This window comes from Nelumbo nucifera, chromosome 1 (assembly GCF_055504915.1).
Source record: "Nelumbo nucifera cultivar China Antique chromosome 1, China Antique-T2T, whole genome shotgun sequence".
Taxonomy (NCBI): Eukaryota; Viridiplantae; Streptophyta; class Magnoliopsida; order Proteales; family Nelumbonaceae; genus Nelumbo; species Nelumbo nucifera.
Window position 1 is genome coordinate 115,562,014 of NC_142649.1, and position 22,679 is coordinate 115,584,692.

A 22,679-nucleotide genomic window follows, 5' to 3' on the forward strand; every position below is an offset into this window, starting at 1 on the left:
CACACCTATGCTTTTTTACAGTAAGACCTACAACCAAATTAAACCAAAATTTGGACTCAACTTATTTCCACACCCATGCTTTTGCAGTAAGACCTATAACCAAATTAAACCAAAATTTGGACTCAACTTATTTCCACACATATGCTTTAGCACCGGTGCAAATAGAATTGCACTGCAAACAAACAAGGCCTTTAGTTCATACGTAAGAAACAATGCTGTAGGTTATGTGCATTTTGGAATTTAATTTCAGAATTTTATACAATTCTTTTATCGATCATCATATCTACATAGTGAAACACATGGTTTTCAAAACTGGATCAGACTGGATGGTCAGACCGGAAAAACCGGGATTTGGTTAGCAAACGGCTGACCTGAGCGGTCAAACTGTTTGAACCATCCAACAGTTTTTGGTCATTTTTTTATTTTTTTTTTAATTTTTTTTATTTCTTTTATCAGAACGGACCATTCGTTCGGCTCAAATGGTTAGACTGTTTGACCCGGAGACCGGATCCTAAATGGTTCGTTGTCCAATTCAGTTTTAAAAATGTGAAACATGAATGTAAATTTCCATGAAACTTAAAAAAGTTCAATGTCAATTATGGTTACTGAAATGAAATCTCAAAGAACTCTGATGGATTTATTTTGGAAGACATTTTGGAACATTCATGAAATTTCAGGATTTTTTTGATATATTTCATCTAGAAAAGTCAAGGTTTTTAAAATCAGACGAGATAGGGAACCGTTATAGGGTCTGGTTTAGTGGTTCCCGGGTTGAACGGTCCAACCAATCGGTCCAAACGGACGACCTGCTCTAATAAAAATTAAAAAAAAATTAAAAAAAACACAAAAATGGCCAAAAACCATTCCTGGGTCGAACGGTTCGACTGCCTGGATCAACAGTTCACTGACCAAATCAACGATTTTTGGCCAAAAAAATTTTGGGGTAAAACAAAACTAGTCAACTGGTCAAGTGACCAGTTTTTTCGGTCCGACCGTACAATCTGGTCTGAATTTAAAAACATTGATAAAAATAATTAATGTAATTAAATACAGAAATATTAATAAAATATGAAAAATTGGTCAAAATATTTTGAAATTTCGTTCCAGATCTTAGGATCCAAAATGAGTGAACTCCAAACTTCAACTCCAAGCCTTGTAGTCAACTTATTAGTCTGATTTGATTGGGTTTAGATTTTAGGGCATCATTCAGATCTTAAGATCCATCTGATCCAGGTGTAGCCCTACTAAAAAAAGTTGTAGACTCTGAAAATAAAGAAATCAATTTGACCCTAACTGGCGAGAATTTCAGGCCATTGCTTTAGACTCACGGCTTGTGCCAGATGAACTCCCTTCTTTTTCATTTTTATAATTAGTTTAATATATATATAAAGGAAATTTAACAAGAGTGCCACCTACTAATAGTCATTATGGGCAAATTCAGGATAGCCACGTGGCAAATCAGAGTAGTTGGTGGTAAAAATCAGGCCCCAGATATCCATCCCCCAATTTTCAGGAGAATTGTTCATTCCTGAAAGAAATGCCTTCTTAACAATTTATGCAAGTCATCTAGTGTTTGAAAGAATTGCAGAGAGAGAGAGAGATGCACTTGTAAAGCTAACAATTGACAGGGTTAATTAATGGGATGATTTCTTAGGTGAGACTAAATTAGTAGTAGGCCCCAGTATCCTAACAGTGTGCATCTCATAGCCCTATGCCAAGCTTTGCTGCTTTCGAATCGAATGCAACAGTTAAACAACTGCAACCACCATCTCTTAGAAGAGAAGATGGAGAAGAAAAACACAAATATACCTAAAAAATAATGAATACGTTTAGGTGGGTACACCAGAAGCATCTGCAATTAACCCTGCAGTATTCATTTTTAGATACCATCCATAGACATCGATATCTGTGGTCCAAAATATACAGGGCCGAGGGTTGAGTTGAGTTTCTATCTACTTTAAAAAATAAAATTGAACCGTTTGCTTATCAAAAATAAATAAATAAAAATAATAGATTGTAGTTTCTTTTGTTAGGAAACCAGGGAGTTGAACCAAAATCTACGAGCCATATTGGCAATGGATTCAACGTCGTCATCTCTACGTTGAAATTTAATATTTTGTGTTACCACTGTGTTGTGTCATCTTAGTATTCTCTTTTACCCCACTTAGCTTGTTCTTTTATTAATTGCTAAGTTGTTCACTACTTCACTGGTTGATGAGAAAATTATTTACAGTAGCATATCCCACATTGCGATATGCATTATTTTGACACTACTGAGTTTTTTTAGGGGGTCGTGAAGTCAGGACTACAGCCGCACGTCAAGACTAATAAACATTTCAATTGTTTTAATTTTATGGGAAGATGTTTTGATGCATGGTTGTAGTTTATGCATGCATATATATATATATATATAGCGCCAACACGATAGGGATTCATAGTTCATTCCCCAACTGTATACTGCTGAAAGAAGTTATCAACTGAACCAGTTTTTGATCGCTACTGATGAGTTGGTCTCAAAACTTTGCCGAGTTTCCAAAGTAACAAGTAAGTCAAGGAGCTCAGTCAAAATCATAGGCCAACTCGGTCTTGCACTCGGTAAAAATATCATTTCTTTTGTTACATATGCACAATAATTTTTAATGAATAATAATAAAAGCACCAACTCGGACTTAACATTAATATATTTGACATTGGAACTAAATAAATTCTTTCAAGACTTATCCACTTTTTTTTTATTATTACCAATATTGCGAGTAGTTTGTTCATTCACCAGTTGAGGACAATTTTTACCAAGGACCATGCACGGTAGATCCCGATTCCCACGTTGCCATTGGCATTGCTTCATTTGCTTGGGCGGCACTGAGTTGGTCCAAAGACCTTGCCGAGTTTGTCGAGTAACTCAGTCAAAATCGTTAGTCAACTCGGCTCGGCACCTCGGTGCCTAAAAACATCAATTTTTTTTTTTTTTATTACATGAACATTATCAATTTTTAGTAAGTTAATAATAACATGAAGAGCAAAACAAGGAGTGCCTGAAGACGTCGTCCATGCTTGCAGAATATGTAGCAGAGTTCTTGTTTGCAGAAAATTCCTTCACTTGAGTCCTGTTTAGTGACATTCACACCAAGAGAGGCAAACAGTGCTGCACACCTCGTGGCACGTCATGCTCTATCCAGGGCCAGGGGCGACCCCGAGGAGCCATGGCGATGGCCCCCCTCTGGCTCAGAAATCCCCACACATCTATTACACTCTCCCTCCCCACCCACCCCAATGGTAAATGGCTTGGTCTCCCAATGGCCCATCCATATTTATTCTCTCCCGGCCCCCTCCCCGATCTACTTTAGATTTTAGCCCCCTCTCATAAAAGAATCCTCGCTCCGCCCCTTGCTGGCTCTACCCAGTACCCATTGATTCTATACAATCTTATTCGATATCTACATGCAATACCTGATTTTTTGAAGCATTGTTAATTGTAACTTAAGCAGATAAATGAAATGGTGGGAAAAGAAGATCAAACTTCTCGTCCCCATTGTTGAAAAAAAAAATGAAAATATGCCCACAATCATAGGAACGTAAAACCTAGCTACATTCATCATGAGCAGTTAAGAGTGTTTTAGTTACCAAACAGCCCAAAAACTTGATGCATGTATAAATGAATGAATGAACTTACTGAGAACTAATTTGATAGGAGTTAGGAGATATAATCTCCATATCTAATTATGATATTTTCTTGCATTCTTGTGATTGCCAAATGAAGTTATGAATTTACAGCAACAACAATTAAATGCAATGGGCTAATTTAGTCAGAAGTAGATGCGCCAAACAGATAAAATGGATAGACTAGTAATCCAAGAGATGAGAGTTGGATACATCTGCCTGTTGCCAATCTCTTGAATGAATGGAATTGCCGCCCCCAAGTTTACAACAATCGTGTTGACCTAGATCATCACCGAATTAATGATTTATTGTGTGTTTGCATTAATTATTCCTTTGTCCGCAATTAATTCGATGGTTGGAAGTTTGGACTGAATTATAAGCTGAGGAGCCCAGAATACGCACGGAAACCCTCAAAGAAGCTTCCAAGTCTATGTGTGTGTTTCAGACTGGTTTTTTAATAATCTTTCGGTGAGCTGTTTTGAAGCTTAGTTTGTTACCTACATAAAAATGAAATGATTTCACCGCTCAATTAGTGTTTTAATTGATCACCGCCACGTTAGATAAGATTTCTTCCATCTTAATTTTTCTCTTATTCACAACTGAGAATTTGAGATAACAGATTACTTTCTTCTATCCTTCATCCATTACTTGACTAGTCTTGTCAAATAAGTTTAGTCCTGCTATCTCTAGTTGTTGACTTGTTGTATCTACCTCCCACCAATCTTCTTTTATTTCTTCAATCTCTCTCTCTGTGACCTCTGACCTCTCGTTTTATTTTATATTTTTTTGTTCTAATCGATTAAGGTGCCAATATCTTTATATATATACCCTTCTATTCCTTCCATCCCTCGTCCTTTGCAGTTTACAGAGAGAGATATCTATTATCTGGCTTTAGAGTTTATTAGAACCACTAGGCTCAGTCACCAATTCGCCATGGAAGGAGTGGGAGCTCAAGCCGCCAAAAATGGTGGTGCCGGTGAAGGAAGCCGCATTCAGGCCCGGCAGAGTCGGAGATTGCCTGATTTCTTACAAAGCGTGAACGTTAAATATGTGAAGCTGGGGTATCATTACTTGCTGAAATATCTTATCACTTTCTCTCTTATTCCGGTGATGGCTGTGACCCTGGTCCGGGCGTCGCAGTTGAGCTCGGAGGATATCCTTGAACTATCACATCAGCTTGAGAAGAATTTGGTGAGTGTCGCCATTTGCTCTGCACTGCTTGTATTAAGTGCTACCGCCTATTTCATGACGCGGCCACGCCCCGTGTATCTGGTGGACTTTTCCTGCTACCTCCCTCACTCACACCAGAGGGTTAACTACAAGAATTTCATGGAACACTCCAGGCTCACTGGGGACTTCGATGAGTCTTCGCTCGAGTTCCAACACAAGATCCTCGAGCGCTCCGGACTCGGCGAGGAGACGCACGTCCCTGACGCGATGCACTACACTCCTCCACGGCCGACGATGGCTAACGCTAGGGAGGAAGCCGAGCAGGTCATGTTTGGCGCTCTAGAAAATCTTTTCTCCAATACCTCCGTGAAGGCTAAGGACATTGGTATACTAGTCGTGAACTGTAGCTTGTTCAATCCGACCCCTTCGCTGTCCGCCATGATTATCAACAAGTACAAGCTAAGAGGTAACATTAGGAGCTTTAATTTGGGCGGAATGGGATGCAGTGCGGGAGTGGTCGCCATCGACTTGGCCAAGGACATGCTCCAGGTTCACCGCAACACTTATGCCGTCGTCGTCAGCACTGAGAACATCACCCAGAACTGGTACTTCGGGAACAAGAAATCAATGCTGATACCTAATTGCCTGTTCCGCGTGGGTGGATCGGCGGTTCTGCTGTCGAACAAGTCCTCAGACAGGCGCCGGGCCAAATACAAGCTCCTCCATGTCGTGAGGACCCACTGCGGAGCCGATGACAAGGCGTTCCGTTGTGTGTACCAGGAGCAGGACGACCAAGGTAAAACCGGGGTCTCGTTGTCGAAGGATCTCATGTCCATCGCAGGAATGGCACTTAAGACCAACATCACCACATTAGGACCTCTCGTCCTCCCAATCAGCGAACAGCTTCTCTTCTTCTTCAATTTGTTGGCCAAGAAGCTAATCGATCCCAAGAGGAAGTCCTACATCCCAGACTTCAAGTTGGCGTTCGATCACTTCTGCATACACGCCGGGGGAAGGGCCGTGATCGACGAGCTGGAGAGGAATCTGCAGCTGGAGCCGACTCACGTCGAGGCTTCCAGGATGACACTGCACCGGTTCGGCAACACGTCGTCCAGCTCCATCTGGTACGAGCTGGCCTACACGGAGGCTAAAGGGAGGATGCGCAAAGGCCACCGCCTCTGGCAGATCGCATTCGGAAGTGGCTTTAAGTGTAACAGTGCAGTGTGGGAGGCGGTTCGGAATGCGAAGCCATCACCCAACAGTCCCTGGTTGCATTGCATCGACAGGTATCCCGTCGAAATTGTATCTTAGCTCTTCATTGATTCTGAAGCGGAAAAATAAATATCAGAGGCATCAACCGTACGTCTTCATCTCTTTGATTAATCATTCATGTATCTGGGGTCAATTAAGTCTATGTTATATCATCATTCATCAGGTTTTCTTTTTCACTGCTCTTTATTGTTTATAGATTATAGTGTTGCATACATGCATCAGGTCATGCATGGTGGTCACTGTTGCTTTTTTTTTTCTTTCAAAGAACTTTCTCTACTGCAATTTATTTGTCCCTGCTTCATCAGGAACTTAATTTAGAGAAGATGTGTATACTATTAATCCTTTACGAACAGATCTAGTGTGTTACATATATATGATTTTTTTGGTTGTAATAATCAATATTAATGTTGGGTTCCATTTGAACAATTATTTAACTCGATATGATCTATGGAAATTGGCATTCTATATAGCAGATATGCAGGTTCATCTCTCTCTCTCTCTCTCTAGCAAGATAGGTTGAGTTAGAACAAATAAATTTGCAAGTAAAGGGGTCAAGTCTTGACTATGAAATCGCAAATCGGTGTTGGTATCGGCCAAATTAAGGATTCATTAACCTTCTAGGCACCAGGCTTCGATCGACGGTGTATGTTCATATTAATGCTTATGATGTGCATTTATGGAAAACCCAACGATGACCTCCAAGGGAAAAAAATAAATAAATAAAGACTTCTTTTCCAACAATTTTGTGTTTTTTTTCCCAGTAAATTAATATTGAGATGTAACGAATTGATAAATAAGGTTCAACTAGATAAAGACAAAATTATTAACGTATGCATGAAAGCCAAAATTTTGATTACCATTTTTACCAATAACTAAGGGCCCGTTTGGTTACCCATCCACCAATGACCAAACGGAGAAGCTCAAAATTAAACAGCTCTGCTGCCGCGCGCCTCTTGTTCTTATTATATCCATGGAGAAACTTCCTATTGCTTACCCATCCACCAAAGACTACGTACTAGACACACATTTATTCAAATTGAAGCAACAACAAGGATCTTTTTTAAAAGCTACCCTATATTGTCAATGCAAACATATCATTAATTAATATTGTCTTTTGGTAACAATTAAGGCTCAATTTGGTAAGAGTATGCAAAACCTTGTGTATTTTGTATTTTTTAGTATATATTTACATTCTACATATTTGTATTAAACGTAAAACTCAGTTTGAAAGGAGTATAAATACAAATATATAGAGCGCAAAAATCTATGGTCCACTGGAGCCATATCACCCCTCTATCGTCCAGAAATCCCCCACTAATAATACAGTGCTCCATGTAAATTTCTCCTCCGCCCTTGATTGTAATAATCTTTAATTGAGACTTCTCCATCAGATGGTCCAGGGACAGTGTGATTAATATAACCATCCAAATATGGTTAATGAAATGCATTTTCCAAAGAGGTGGTCCACACCTTCCTCTAACCCTCTTGCTTGACCATATCGAAATGACACTTCCAGGTCTGTAGGCATAGCGCGTGTCGCTCTGTATTAGGGCTGCAAATGGGTTATCTAAACATGGTCAAGCCAGGCCAATAAGTGCAGGACATGGGTTGAGGGTTGTTGACTTCTGGTCCAGGCCTCTCATGCATTTAACATGGTCAAGCCAGGCCAATACGTCCCTGTCTTTTTAAGTATTTCCCACCCATCAATCTAGCTCCAAGAAAGATACATATATGGTCTGTACTACTATTCATATTCACTTTGCTTTCTGCATGGTGTTATATGCTTTGCTGGAGACTGGAGTAGATAGGTTTGAGGTCATATGGACACCCCATGCATTTTGTGGAATATAATGGGCTGGAGGTAGGGCTGTTCGTAACAATATCTAAATCGACCAAACCGATCTAATTCAAGTTAGTTGGTTTTTCTTCAGTATCAGTCGGTTTTGAGTTACAAAAAAATATAAATCGATGATTCGGTTTGATTTAATTTTCATGTGTAAAAATCAAAATCGAACCGATCCAAACCAATTTAGATATATAATATATATAATATATTTCAGATATTATATATATTTCAGCTTTACTTCAGAAATATACATATTATATATAAAATATCAGTTTTAATCTATTAAATCATTTTTAATTTCCAGGCATCCAACTTTTGCTTTCTTAGACTTAAATCCTTTACCGTTTACATCGAGAGAATCATTCACAAAACCGACACAAGCCGACCCAAACCGATTCAAACCGACTAGGTCATTTTTACTTAGTACTGTGTCAGTTTCAATTTTATTTCTACGTAAACCGACCAGGTCGGATCGGTTGGAAATACGCCAGTAAACCGACCCAACCCGACCCGTGAACAGCCCTAGCCGGGGGTGTAATCAACTCTGGAATCATGATTTTGTTTGGACAACTCTTTTGCTCTCTTGAGTACTGTAGGGGTGTCAATGGACCGGGTTTAGATTGGACTTGTCCAAACCAAAATCAATTTGGATGGATTGGGCAGACCAATAAGACATATTGAATTGGACCAGTCCAAACTTAAGGGTTCAAAGTATTTATTATTGTATTGGATTGAACCTGGTCCATCCATAATAAATTTATATTGGATTGGGTTGGGTTGATCTAATATCTGATACATTCATAGAAGATAAGAATATGTGTCAATGGACCAGGTTTGGGTTAGAACTAATCTAAATTAAAACAAATTTTAAAAAATTGGACGGTCCAGACATTGAATTAGACTGGTCCAAAACATTCATTGGATTGGATTGGACCTGATCCATTTGTAATGGACTCACTAGATTGGACCTGATTGGACCAAATCCAATCCAATTGACACCCCTACTTGAGTGGTAGAATAATTTTGCAGTTCACTTAACCCAATTCTCTTTCCATGTGTTAAGCTTCCTTGTTTCTGTGTTCACCATTAATGCTTCACAAAGGGGAGATGGCAAGATGGATTTACTGCATGGCCCCATTTAGCGCGTCTTTCTGTATTGGCGGTCGATTTTTTAGAAATCTGGCAGCTCGTGTTTTAATCTTCCTCTGTTTGGTTGGAGGAAGATCTTTTCGTTGAAAGACCGTGTTCTAAAAAGACGTGAAAAACTTGATTTGGACTTATTTCAGAAAGCTTAATTTCAACTTATTTCATCTTCACATAGAAAGGCACACCTCCAACCAAAAAGTCTTTGGACTGCCGAGATCATTATGTAAAAACTCACACCGTCTTTTAACTATTAAATCTTTTAAAAAATCTTTAAAAAAACTTACCAAACGGCACCTTACTTATCCCACCCTGCCCTAGCAGCCTGGCTAACAAGCTTGAATATCAAGCTGAGGCTCGAAACCACAGTCAACCAAGCTGATATTGTTGACAGGCCTAGAATGGTAAATCTTGGGTTTGGGCCATTAGTGAGATAGGGTCCGACATTGTTACAGGCCCCTGATATCTTGCAATGTGGGCCGTCATATATTAAAGACCAGGAGCAACCATTGAATGGATCCCATATTTCCATCTGGTAAATTAGCTAGGGTACCGAATCAGAACAAACAGTAGACAGAACCATGGCATTTTGCTGTTGTTTCATTGGACGGTGTGCAAAAGGGCTCTCTTGTACTGTTCAGCTCAGATGGTTAAAGATCATCCTATTCTGCCAACGTGTTTACTCAGACCTGTCCAATAATGGTCTGTCTAAGCCTCGAACGCTGGTCCTATGTTCCCACACCATTGATACCCAAGAAACTTCAATAATCGACTGGGTTTAAAGATTAGATTTGAGCCCAGTTTCAGGCCTAAAAGATTTGCTCAAGCTAAGGTTAATTGGCAGATTGAGCCAGGTTGTGGTCCTCCGGGGAGGAGAGACCAAGAGATCAAGGTCCTACTTTCTTGTCTGCAAGTAACCTTATGAAATATAAGAATTACTACTCCCTAAGACCAAGAGTATGAAGCATCAATTTTAGGGGAACGATCAAGTCGTGTCACTTCATCTATTTCACTCTTGAATCAGCCCTCTATTGTTTGGACGAAGCCCAAGTTGCTTAGGTTGGCTCTGTTTTTCTTTTTTCTTTTTTTTTTATGCTATAATTTTATTCGCTACAGATTTCCCTATCTTGGTTATTATATATTTTAATTTAATGGGCTATAAAATCTTCAAATATGTACATCTTATCTGTAAGACGGTATATTATCTGCTTTCAAGTTTATAAAATGGCCCTTTACCATATGGTGAAGATATAGGTAGGAAGGTGACTCACTGAATAGGCGGACTCTTTGAGCTCGTCCACATATAAAAATTATTCAGGGCTGTTTGGGTCGCGATCGGAATTGAAATTGGAATCGGAATCGGAATTGGAAACTCTTGGAATCAGAATTGGAATGGCCTATTTCGCTGTTTGGTTCATTAAAAGGCTGGAATCGGAATCAGTCGTGATTTTCAATTTTGCCCCTAATAAAAATAAAAATAAAAACAGAAAATGCATGAAAATACCAAAATATATAGAAATTTTACAGGAAATACAAAAATTACAATAATTTTGTAGAAAATCAGAAAAAAAGCATGAAAATACTCAAAATTTGCAGAAATTGCAAAAACAAAAGTAGAAATTTTGCAGAAAACACCATTTGCAAAAAAAATACAGAAAAATGCATAAAAAAATCTATTAAAAGGTGTCTATTAACTAGGTTCTATCTTGTTAACTCCAAATGGGGAGAGGAACCGTTGGCTGTACAGATTCCAATACCACCGGCTCTTTGCAACTACAAATGTCTTTAACGTTCAATGATTGCGGGTGTGTATGACATTTTGGTGGCAAACATGAAACACGACCCATACCCGGAATGGGAATGGCATTCCTTGGGGTGGAGTCGGGAATGGGCATTCCCCCATGTGGAGGGAATCCCATTCCGCCTAGAATGAAAATGAGTTCCATTCCATTTAACTAAATATCCAGAATGGGAGTGAACCATTCCGATTCCGATTCCAGACTCCTATTCACTCAAACTAAACGGACCCTCAATATCTTAGGCCAGGTTAAAGAATTTAATTAACTTCGTTAAATTAATAAAGACAATAAATTAGAAGGAAAATTTATAAAGGAATTTCACAAATTTGTTAAAAATTTTCCTCAACTTTTTGTTTCTCTCTTATTTTCTATCAAATCAAATAGAGCTTAAAATTGACCTTAAACCTACTGGTTATTTGTGTAAAACTAAACATTCAATCCAGTGGCAGAGTTAGGAATTTTCTTTAGGAGGGCGAGTTATATAATTTTTTTTTATTTATGATAATGAAAAAGTTATTTTAAGTCAATTATATCATAGAGATTTGCAACATAAGCAACAAAAATATTGTTACAAAGGCTCAGTTTGAAAGGAGTACAAATACAAACATGTACAGTATAAATACATACAAAAAATACAAAATATAAGGTTTTGTGCTCTACATGTAACGATTGTCATATCTTTTGGTAATGGGCTTTGTGGCAAATCTGAAATCCTACAAGTACTACTTAATTCTTAATCTAATTGACTTATGTGGCATTTGATAACACTTTTCAGATCTTTGAAGTCTGAAAATGTTGCTTTTAGACGTCACCTATGTTTGGGTTGAGTCTGAAAATTCAGATCTGAAATGCAAAGAGTTGCAGCGGCATTCGATTTCCCTCTCCCTCTCTCTCTCTCTCCCCCTGTCTTTCCACCATCGTCGTTGCAACTCTCAGCAGCGACGTTTGGATTTTATTCTTAATAATTTATTATTATTTTAATTTTTAATAATTTATTTTTAATTTATAAATTTATATGTATTTCCAATTTTATTCTTATTTTTATAATTTTTATTTGTATTAATTATTAATTATTAAATAGTTTAATAGGTTTAATTTAACAATTTGATAATTATTAAATATTTTTTCATTGCTTCATAGACTTTATTACTATTTCCGTTATTATTTTAACTTTTAATAATTTATTTTTAATTTATAAAATTATATATATATTCAATTTTATTCCTATATTAATAATTTTTAATTTTTATAATTTATTATAATTTGTTCATATTTTTCAATATTATTTTGAATTTAATAAATTATATTTTATGAAATGGTAAAAATTGAAATGAAAAATACCAAATAGTATGTTCTAGGGGTAAAATAGTAAAATTAAGGAATTTTAGATGCAGATTTCAATCACCATTAATATCTTTTTAGCTTTTTAGACTTCAGATTTTAGATTTATCAAACCCCACCTTACTTTAATTCCAATTACCTATCTTCTTGTCAAAAAACAAGACAATAAGATAAAGAGTAAAAGAGGTAGGGTTTGGAGAGAAATAGGAGATAAGGGTTTGGGTTTATTATGGCAATTTATGACAGAAACGTAAACAGTATTTATTTCTTTCAATCTTGGAGTTAAGTGAAGGGGAATTAGAGAGTTAGAGAACAGTCCTTAACATTTTAATGGGACTTCTTTGTTTGGAGGGGGGCAAAGACCCACTTTATTAGTGTCCCCCACTTCCTCCAACCACTAATTATATACAAGTAATACTGGTTTTAACAAAACGTTTGGGGGGCAAGGACCCCGCCCCCCAACTTTATTCTTGGCTCCACCCCTGATTCAATCGAATTAATGGACGGAGAGAATGGCTTTAATCTCTTGTTGTGCTCTGTTTGTAGATTGTTATAATATGTTTTAAGTGTAATTTAAAAGTTTAGTAGGGTTAGTATCGTCATTTTAACTTTTTTGTCTTTATTTGCACACACCCACACAAGTTACATGCTCACATAAGCTTTGACATTTATCAAAAATTTCAAAATTTTGTTTCCCTCCATTTTTTAGCCTAACTTTTCAATCTCCTAGTTTGCTTGAATCCCACATTGGAAAATTACAAGTGTTAAGATTATTACTAGAAGATGGCATTTCCCTTATGTGGACCCAAATGGGCTACTATACATATAGTCTCATGGCTTGGGGCTTCTATTTCACGTGCATGCCGAGCCAGGTTGGGGCGTGGGTGTGGGTTATTCACCTACTTTTTTTGACTGGTTTTCTTTTAATTCAAACGGTTGTGCCTTCATTTTAAACTTGTTTTAATTTCATATTCAAACAAATGACTGTTCATTTTCTTCTTTTTAATCAAAGCCGTCGGTCTTAACTTAGCATCTCTTCGTTGCAACCTTTAATGGCTCTCAGAAGAATCATCACTTCTTTCTCTTGCATTAGAAAATCTATTTATACCCTGCACATTTTACTCTTAGCATTCATTCATTCTCTGCATACTGCACTCATTTTCTGAGTTTAGAGATTGTTGCAATTCTTGTTATTCAGTATTCCAAGTGCACAGTTACGGAGTGCCTTGAAGGCTGTTGAATCTTGGAGCATAACGCCAGATTTCTTGTACTGCACCGGACATTATCCATAGGAAGCAAAATTCTGCTTAAGGACAGTATTACAGACAAGCCTCAGCTGATAAGCCTTCGAACTTCATTTACCTTTATATCCTCTACAGATTCACAGTAGCCTCCACTTTCATGCACAACAAATATGTTTTGCTAATGCATTTGGGGGCCCATTGCTTTCCCATGTAGAGCACACCTAGTAAAGATGGACACCATCTGGTCACTTTTAACCAAGGTAGCATTACTAGTAAACCAACAATAATGAAAATTTGTAGCAAGAAAAGCTCCACTTATGGGCTGATGGATCCAAACAATGATGATTAAAGGTGAAGGTGGTGGTCATAATAACGGTGCATGGCCACAGATGGGGTATCAAGTTTCCAAAAAAGCAATTAAAGGTGCACTTACACTTCTTTCAGGATTCTTTCTTATTTTTTCACAAGACAAGACATGGAAAAAAAAAGCGACAAAGAAACTTGACATGGAGCATGGTTTGTAATGAATTAAGGTCAGTGATTAGTTGTAAGAATTAAGGTCTAAGTTTATGTTGCAAACTTCCAGTAGGCTTGATTAACTATTTCGCAATTCATGCAGCATTGCTTCCTCTTGCTAGTTCATAACGAGATCGGATTAGCTAAATGTGATGGCTGTGCAACGGGCTGTGGAATCAATGATAATCCCTCATGCCAATTATTAAATGCATATGGCCAATAAACTACTCACTCTCAAGTCTGGATCTCCTATCCACGAGAACTTTGTTCACGTTTATCGCATTCATACATGGAAAACATCTCATCATAGATCTGCATAATATTATGCAGGGCGAGATGTTCTCAATTTACCGGGGGGGGGGGGGGGGGGGGGGGGGGGTAGTGTATTGTAGATAGGCGTGAACAGTGTTCTTATGACCAGGAGATCCGGAGTCATAGCTAGCACGTAATATTGTCCTTGGTTCCACATCATTTTCATAGCCATTGTGTTCAGCTAGCTAGTAATACGTATGCTTAGCTATTTGTAATTTTGCATGGTACCCAAAGTGTGGTAGTCTTTGGCAAACAATCAGTTGTATAGCTTGAACCAAATGTTCCCAAGGCTCAGTTTGGAAAGAATATAAATACAAATATGTAGAGTGCAAAATCATGCATTTTATATTATTTTACATGTAGTTTTACTCTTCCCAAACTGAACCCATGGGAATTGGCAACTAGTAGGTGCATTCCCAATTTCCTATCGGGTGACCAAAGTGCTAATTACATAAAGGGTCAATTACTTAAATACCTCTTGTTTATAATTTCACAATTTATTAAAATATATTTATAGTTTGCATTTTATTAAAACAGCCCTTACAGTTCTCAATCGTTTTACTTAATCAACCTTATATTAATAACTATTTGCATTGTCATCTATGAATGGTCATACCATAAGTAGGGGTGATCATGGGTTGGGCCCGGGCCAGGCTTTTCACTTATGATAAGGGTTATAGCTTAGGCCCGGGCCCGGCCTGGCCCGGAGTTCTGGGCCTGTAACATAAGCCCTAGCCCAGGTCTACATGGACCCGGGCCAGACTAGGCCTAATTCCGGGCCAATGTCTTTTATACATAAAACATTATATATCTATAATATTTTATATTAAATGACATAACATACATATAAAATTTTATTTTATATATTATATAATATAAAATATTATATATAATATATATTATACATATCATGTTATAATATTTACATATAAAATATATAATATAATGTAAAATAGCATATATAAATATGTATACATTATACACAAAATGTACAGATTTAAATATATGTGAGCCGGGCTTGAAGTATTAAGCCCAAGCCCAGCCCTAAAACTTATGGGCCTGATATGGGCTCGGGCCCAGGCCGGGCCTAAACACAAAACCCAGGCCCAAGCCTAAAATTTCCGAACTGGACTTGTGCAGGCCGAGCCAGGCCGGGCTGAAATGATCACCCCTAACCATAAGCTGAGTGAAAAATGTATGATTGAGGCATCATGTTTCTGCTAGGTAGTATTTTTTTTAGCTTCATATTTTGTTCAATAATAATTGATTCAGAGTGTAAACAACATACACCCTAATTTAAGATGAAGAAGAGATATCAATCGTAGTGATTTTCTCCTATACATGATCCATATTTGTAAGCAACAGTTGGATTGCATCAATTAGAATTGTAACGTTACTGTAAGTGTGTAAGGTCTCTTCATCATTTTGTTGACGTGGTGAGAAAGTTTGCCCACATTTTAGCAGGAACAAAAATAACATTTTCATTTCTTTTTTATTTTCTTTTGACAATTTGTTAAAATGGGAATTAGGGTTAAAACCGTCATTTTAAATTTCAATCCAAGAAACATCAGTATTCAATCAATTCAAATCGATTACAAACGTGAAACGTGTGTTTTAGTAAATGACCCTTATTATAAATAAAGGGGATGTTATTGTTATATTATATATAAGTGGGATAGGAATGGTGTTTTTGATAAATCCAAATGAAGACTGGTAAAAGGGGTTTCATTTAGAAGTGTAAATCAGGTTGTGCCGCCCGCAACCCAGCACGAACATGGACCAACTCGGCATGGCCCTGCACGACGGTCTGCGGGCCATGTTGGGCTTGGGATTTTAGGTCCACAGGCCAGTACAACATGACACGACCACGGGTTGGCACGGCTCATATATATATTTTATATATGTTTATATATATTTTGTATATATTATAATTATATAATAATATATAGTATATAATATATTACTAAAATAAATATTTTTTAAATTTTATTGTACTAATTTATTTAATTATTGTATATATAAACAATTTTATACACAAAATTCATATAAAATTAAAATTTTGTTTTTTATCAATTTTTTTAAATAAATAACTTTGACCCGATATACAACTCAACCCGACCCAAAGCTCAGCCCACAAACCAGCCCAGCCCATAACACGGCACGGCACAGACCCACATGAGCTCGGGCCATGGGCTATACTGGCCGACCCCTAAATTTTTCACTAGAGAAGATGGAACGGCCCACTTTACACCTCTAGTTCCATTCTATTTCCAATTTTAACACTCTAGATGTGATGTGCACTGTGAGAGGAAATATTGTGGGAGGTGATGATAGGGTCGGATCGGGTAAAGTTATCGGTCAGATCAGTAGATCTCTACCAAAAGCAAACTAGATTGCATGCTATTGACCTATATATATAGGGGGACTGGGGGAGTAACTAGCTAGAGCCTAGATGCAAGGGTTCTTTCTCAAAATTCTTACTTGTAACACTGAGCCAGTCATGACATGCCACGTTATCAACGTACACGTGGGTCCCACGTGTCAGGCTGATGTACCGTAACACGATTGGCCCACTATCTTCCTGCTGGTTCCCTAGAGGATTCGAAGTGATGAAGGGGGACTACTGGGGAAGAAAAAAAAATACTGCAATTAATCAGGGTCTATGGCTTGTGTTGTCAGTGCAAAACAAGTACACTCCAAACCGGATAAAAGGCAGTTTTGGCGGATTAACGGTGGTTGGATGAATAGATGGCATCGATGAACCTCTTTAGCTATGGCTAGCTGCCCTGGTTGGTGATGCAGATTACAGAAGAAGGGGTTGGTTTTATCCATACACAACACTGCTCAGTGGAATCGTAGTCAATAAAGAAAAGGAATTGGGATGCGTTTGGTTGGGATGGCTGGACCACCACCACCACTTGTAGACTTTGAGAGGGAGCTAGGGGACAATTAGAGGTTAATAGTGTGGTAGCTAGACTTCATGGGAGAAGCCATGTTTCATTCATAGGACGGCTTCTTGGTGGGTTTGGTTTTCCTATGTATCTCAAAATTTTTTGAATTTTGAGCTAGAGGTTGTTCAAATGTTGGCCTGTTTGGGGTCTGTCTTACTTTATTATTTTCTTTTTTTTTCTCTGTCAATCTTCATTATAATATTATTACTTAACATTATCTGGCAGATATAAAGATATTAATGGTATAAAACACTGGATCAATCCCAACCCTTTTCCTTCTTTATTTTTTCTTTTTAGAGAGAGAGAGAGAGGGGGGGGGGAAGGATTGAATTAGCACTTCATTCCCACTTGTGTTTTGTGGCTTTTGAGGAATGTTTTATTTATAATTGTTCTGATTACTGTTGTTAAGATGAGGGTTAATATATAGGCTTCTGTTTCCCAGCTTTGTTTAACACATCTGCAGCCTGTGCATGCATGCAGTATAGATCCTACAGTATGTACACGTGGCACATGGATTTGTACTTATTATTTTATTATTCCGTTTGTCGGTCCAAGCCGACAAGATTGGCTTGTCTCGGAAAACGGTGAAATGGGTCCCACAGAATCCAACGAGCCATGTAACATCATGATTAGTCAGCACGTACCATTGTATTGTGCAGACAGAAAATAAGAGAGAGAGATGGGAGGTGGGATTTTGATACTTCAATTCGGTGACTACTTGATTTTCTTTTCAATATTCAACATTCAAGGGAGAAAGAGAGATGTTTGGTCCAGGTAAATTAAAGCAAATGCCAACTTAGAATTAGGGGGGGGGGGGAGATAATCAGATATCATAAGTAATAATAATATATTAATTAAATGTGTGATAGTAGAGAATATAGAAGGAGAGACAGAGCAGCGTAGTATGATGATGTGTGGTGGGTTGTCTGTCTCGGGTCGATGGTTGTTTGTTGGTCGTAGTTTACAAAGCGAATGGAGGGAGAGCATCTTTGGGAAAGCGGTAGTCTTCCCGTTGGTCGAACGACGGACACCAATTCCTAGATGATCTGATTCTTTTGACAGACATGGTTTTGAATCTTTGAGTGGATCGAATGGATCAACATGAGGAGAAGGGAGATGATTTGTTCCAAGCTTGGCGATGGCGATGGCGATGATGGGGTTTTGGGTTCACTTTATTGTTTTTATTTTTATTTCTTAGCTTTTCTTTTTTTAGGGAATGGTTTTTGGTTGCCTTTAATTTTCTTTTTATTTCTTCCTTTGACTCGACTCGACTCAAGAAGCAGATTTTCTTTGTTTCTTTTTTTCGCAAAACCCATAAGCAGAGAGAGAGGGCTTGTTGCTTTGATGATTGCAGAGTATATTTCGTCTCGACACTTTTGTTTTTTCGCTTTCCAATCAAAATCTCCGGATCTTCCATTATCCCAGCCTGTGATGTGATGAAGTCTATACTATAGATTCGTGGTTGAGGTGGCGATGATGACCAACTGACCGACTTAATTACTTTGATATGGGATGAGAGATGTATCCACTCACGTGATTATACCGTACGGTGTATCATAGTTGTTGTAGGAGGGCTTCACTCTCTCATCAACTGGTACTGGTGGTGCTGGATCGAGGAGGAGGAGTACTACGTACTGAAAGAAAAGTCTGAACACTGATGAAGAGAAGGCCGTGACAATGACCAACTGATGAGGCCTCGACAAAAACGATCGACCGACCGAGGATATATCGATTAATGGTAGAAAGGGAGTGTTGTTGTTATAGTGTTGGAGACGAGAGAGAGAGAGAGAGAGAGAATTGGGCTGAAGCCTGAAAGTGAAAAAGGGTGGTGGGTCGATAGTTTACTGGATAGCAATAGCATCAGTGCATCACCATATATAGATGATATACAGATATACTGGGACTGACATGTAGAGAGAAAGATGGACAGAGACAGAGACAGAGAGACTCAGACTCTCAGACTCTGTGAGAGAAGAGAGAGAGAGATTACATACATACATCCAATACAATACGATACATGGACATGGAATCGTGGATGCATATTTGAGTCCCTTTTCCTTGGGAGGCTGGCAGTGACAGAGCAGAGATACGGATACGGACAGAGGTTTGATGTCGTCGTTTGAGGCTACGCCTCGTGATCGGAGAAGGCAGATCCCTGGAAGACTGTTCCCAGAGTCACGTGGGTTCTTTTGACTACCCAATGACCAACCCATCTGCCTCTCTGACTCGCATTGTTTGCTGCGCCTCTTCTCTCTCCTGCTCTCAAAAGTGTATAAATTGAGTGAGAGTGTGAGAGAGATCTACCACTACTACTACAACTACAACTGCAGTAGTAAGTAGTACCAGTAGGAGAGGAGAGCACACTACTCACTACTCCGCAATCAAAACAGGGAAGACCAAATTCATCCACATCCACACCGCACAGAGACTGACTGTGACTCACTCACTCACTGACCAACTGACTCGTCTCTGTCTCTGCTGGATATATATACACGCACACATGTAATCCAGTACTTCTCTTTTCTCTGTCTATCCTATCTAGTCTCTACATCTCTATCCTTTATTTATTTATTCATTAAACTAAATCTCTATCTGCGATTGACGACAACGTGGACTGCAAGTGCTGACTGGTCTTCCGCCATTACATTAGCTTTTGAAGCTAGGAGACAACACCCATCTCAGGCTCTCAGCCCTCTCGTACACTCCCACCCTCTCTTCCAAGCATTTTTCAAGGATTAGATTATTACATTATCTGTCTCTCACTGTATCGCTTGCTTGTACTCCCAACTCTCAGTCTCTCACTACCATATATATCTTAACTACAAATACTTCAGTTCTCATTTTCTCTTGGTATTCTAGTACTCATTCATTCCCATTCTCCATTCATATTTCACAATCTCCATTATAATGCAAACCCGTCTTACCTCTCTTTCTGTACTTTGAACTTTTAAGGCTCTTAGAAGAACACCCATCAACCCAATAGACACAGAAAGAGAAATAGAAAGTAAACAAGAGATGCATCGGTGCAGCAGCCCTCACTGCAATTCAGTTGGACCGTGCTCGTGTGGTGTGTTCCACCCTCAAGGTAGCTCCTTCTCTATGTTATTCTCCATGGCAAACCACAAGCCAATCGATGAAATCGACGCCTACTCCATCACATCGTCTTCAGCTTCTGTGGACTGCACTCTCTCGTTAGGAACACCATCCACCCGCCAAACGGAGGACAAATCGATTGGCCACCACCGGCGGTCTGGCTCGTGTATGTCTAATCTATGCTGGGACATATTTCAGACCAAGCAGCCGCCTCCATCAGCGATGACCCATAAGAGCAGCCGAGGAGGAAGTAGCCACAGTGGCGGTATACTCAACAATTTGAATGGGGATCCTCTCCTAGCTCGAAGGTGCGCCAACTGCGACACGACATCTACACCACTTTGGAGAAACGGACCCAGAGGCCCCAAGGTTCGTCTTTGTCTCTGTCTTTCCCTGGTATATCTGCAACAAGCCAACAACTGTACATGTTGTCTTGGTCATGTTCATTATATTCTTTTTACTTTGAAATCTGAATTATGGTTTTCTCTGAAAGTGACTCTATCATTAATGTATATTTTTGGTGCAGTCGCTTTGCAATGCGTGCGGAATCCGTTACAAGAAGGAAGAGAGGAGAGCAACAACCACCACCAATAGCGCTGCTGCCGCTTCTTCTTCAATGGTGATGGACCCACAACACCTAATGAACCACCATCATCATTCATGGGCTCACCACGCGCAGACCCAGAAGGTAGCATCCATATCTCCGGCACTCGGCAACGAATTCAGGTTTATCGAAGACGATGACAGGGATTCCAATACCGGCATTCCTTTCCTTTCTTGGCGTCTAAATGTCCCAGATAGGCCCAGCCTCGTTCATGACTACACATGATGAAGATGATGATGATGCCGACGAAGGTCATCGTATATTCGTTGATTCTGTTGTTTTATTTTCTCCATCTTTATAATATATAGATGGAGTGAAATAGCGATAAATCTATGATGTTGGTTAACTTTTATGAGTTTCTCTTTTTAAACTTTGGTGTCCAAAAAACCTCTGTTTTTTGTTCTTCATTTAGATATCAGCCAACAATCTGTCCTTTCTAGTTTACATAGAGAGTAGTAAGACATGAGAGAACTTAATTACCTTGCCTGATCAGTCCGAAGCCATCTGTTTGTTCTCTTTTCTTACATTACATATTTACATGTAGATGTAGTAGCACTGAGAAATTGAGAGAAAGATAAATCCCTAATATATCCTATCTTTCTTTGAAGAGTTGAAGAGGAAGAAGAGATGGATCTGGGCCTCTGGGGTCTGTCCACAATGATCAGTACTGGTTTAATTGGCATTTTGTGGTATGGTCCTCATAAGCTGCTTTGTTATTAAGCATTGCATATTCGAAGAATCATAACGAGGAGGAGGCCCCCCCGCCCCCACCAAAGCTTGATCATCAAGATTTTACGACTCTCATCATCTCACCCATCTGAAATATGGCGTTGTTCCTTTCAACTTTCCAACAGGCAACACTTCTTCTACGTCTTTGGAATATAAAAACTAAATTATTTTCCTACATGTTCTGAATATAGAAATTTAACCAAGTGGCAAATTTGAATATTTGCTTTAAGAAAAATTATTCACATGGGCCCTACGTGAGGGGGAACTTCTTTTCCTGACGTCAGATTAGAATCTAAGTAAGAGACCATACCCATGACTCCACCTTGCATAGATCGCCTTATCTCCCATCTGCACCAATTCATTGGTTGAAAAGATGCAATAATCAAGTGAGTGAGTTGCTGTGCTACTGTTGGAGCCTTAGTACTTTTCTTTTCTTTTACTCTCTTTATTTCCATTTTAAAGAGTATGGGAGCCACACAAGCCGTATGTAAGTACTTTGGTTTAGAGTTTAGACTTCAGATTCGCATAACTTGTACTTGCCAAATGTACCCATGTTAAAAGACCCGGACCCAACTTTAAACTGGACCCACCTAAAAATTTTGATATGATCAAATGGTTTTTCAACCATCTGATGTATTTGCTATTTTATATATTTATTTATTTATTTAAGTTGCTACTTCCTGCAGTCTTGTTTTTATTTCCCTATTGTTCTCTTCTTATTTTCATTTAATTGTTGTTGCCATCTCTGATATGTTTGTTAATTAGACTTCCTCTATCTGCTTGTGATTGAGTTTTAAGAATTCTTTTAGGCAACTGGGCTAGAAGAGGATGAGCCCATTGGCACCTCAAGAATTTAAGATTTTTAATTGCTTGGATTTTAGCATTAGAACCACAGGAAGCTAAAGTTTTGAAAAACTTCAGAAGCTTCATAAAAAACAGAATGCCTACTTTGGTATATTGATTGATTGATGGCATTCAGCTACGCTTAGCTTATTCTATGTC

At 38.6% G+C, this 22,679-nt stretch overlaps 1 protein-coding gene and 1 pseudogene across 2 annotated transcripts; both read left to right on the top strand.

The window, feature by feature from the left end:
* Positions 1–4,376: 4,376 nt before the first annotated feature.
* LOC104601857 (3-ketoacyl-CoA synthase 4 pseudogene) lies at positions 4,377–6,445 on the top strand (annotated as a pseudogene). Its single transcript, XR_016079529.1, has one exon. The product of XR_016079529.1 is annotated as a 3-ketoacyl-CoA synthase 4 pseudogene (transcript).
* A 12,731-nt stretch (positions 6,446–19,176) lies between these two features.
* LOC104601855 (GATA transcription factor 18) lies at positions 19,177–22,262 on the top strand. Its single transcript, XM_088896605.1, has 3 exons — positions 19,177–19,753; positions 20,204–20,713; positions 20,871–22,262. The coding sequence occupies exons 2-3, from the start codon at positions 20,267–20,269 to the stop codon at positions 21,171–21,173; spliced, it is 750 nt and encodes a 249-aa protein (XP_088752731.1). The 5' UTR covers positions 19,177–19,753; positions 20,204–20,266; the 3' UTR covers positions 21,174–22,262.
* Positions 22,263–22,679: the final 417 nt, after the last annotated feature.

Excerpts from the sequence above, each read along its gene's own strand:
- LOC104601855 (XM_088896605.1), top strand. The coding sequence starts at position 20,267 with ATGCATCGGTGCAGCAGCCCTCACTGCAATTCAGTTGGACCGTGCTCG. Across the intron at positions 20,714-20,870 it reads ACGGACCCAGAGGCCCCAAG|TCGCTTTGCAATGCGTGCGG; the intron begins GTTCGTCTTTGT and ends TTTTTGGTGCAG.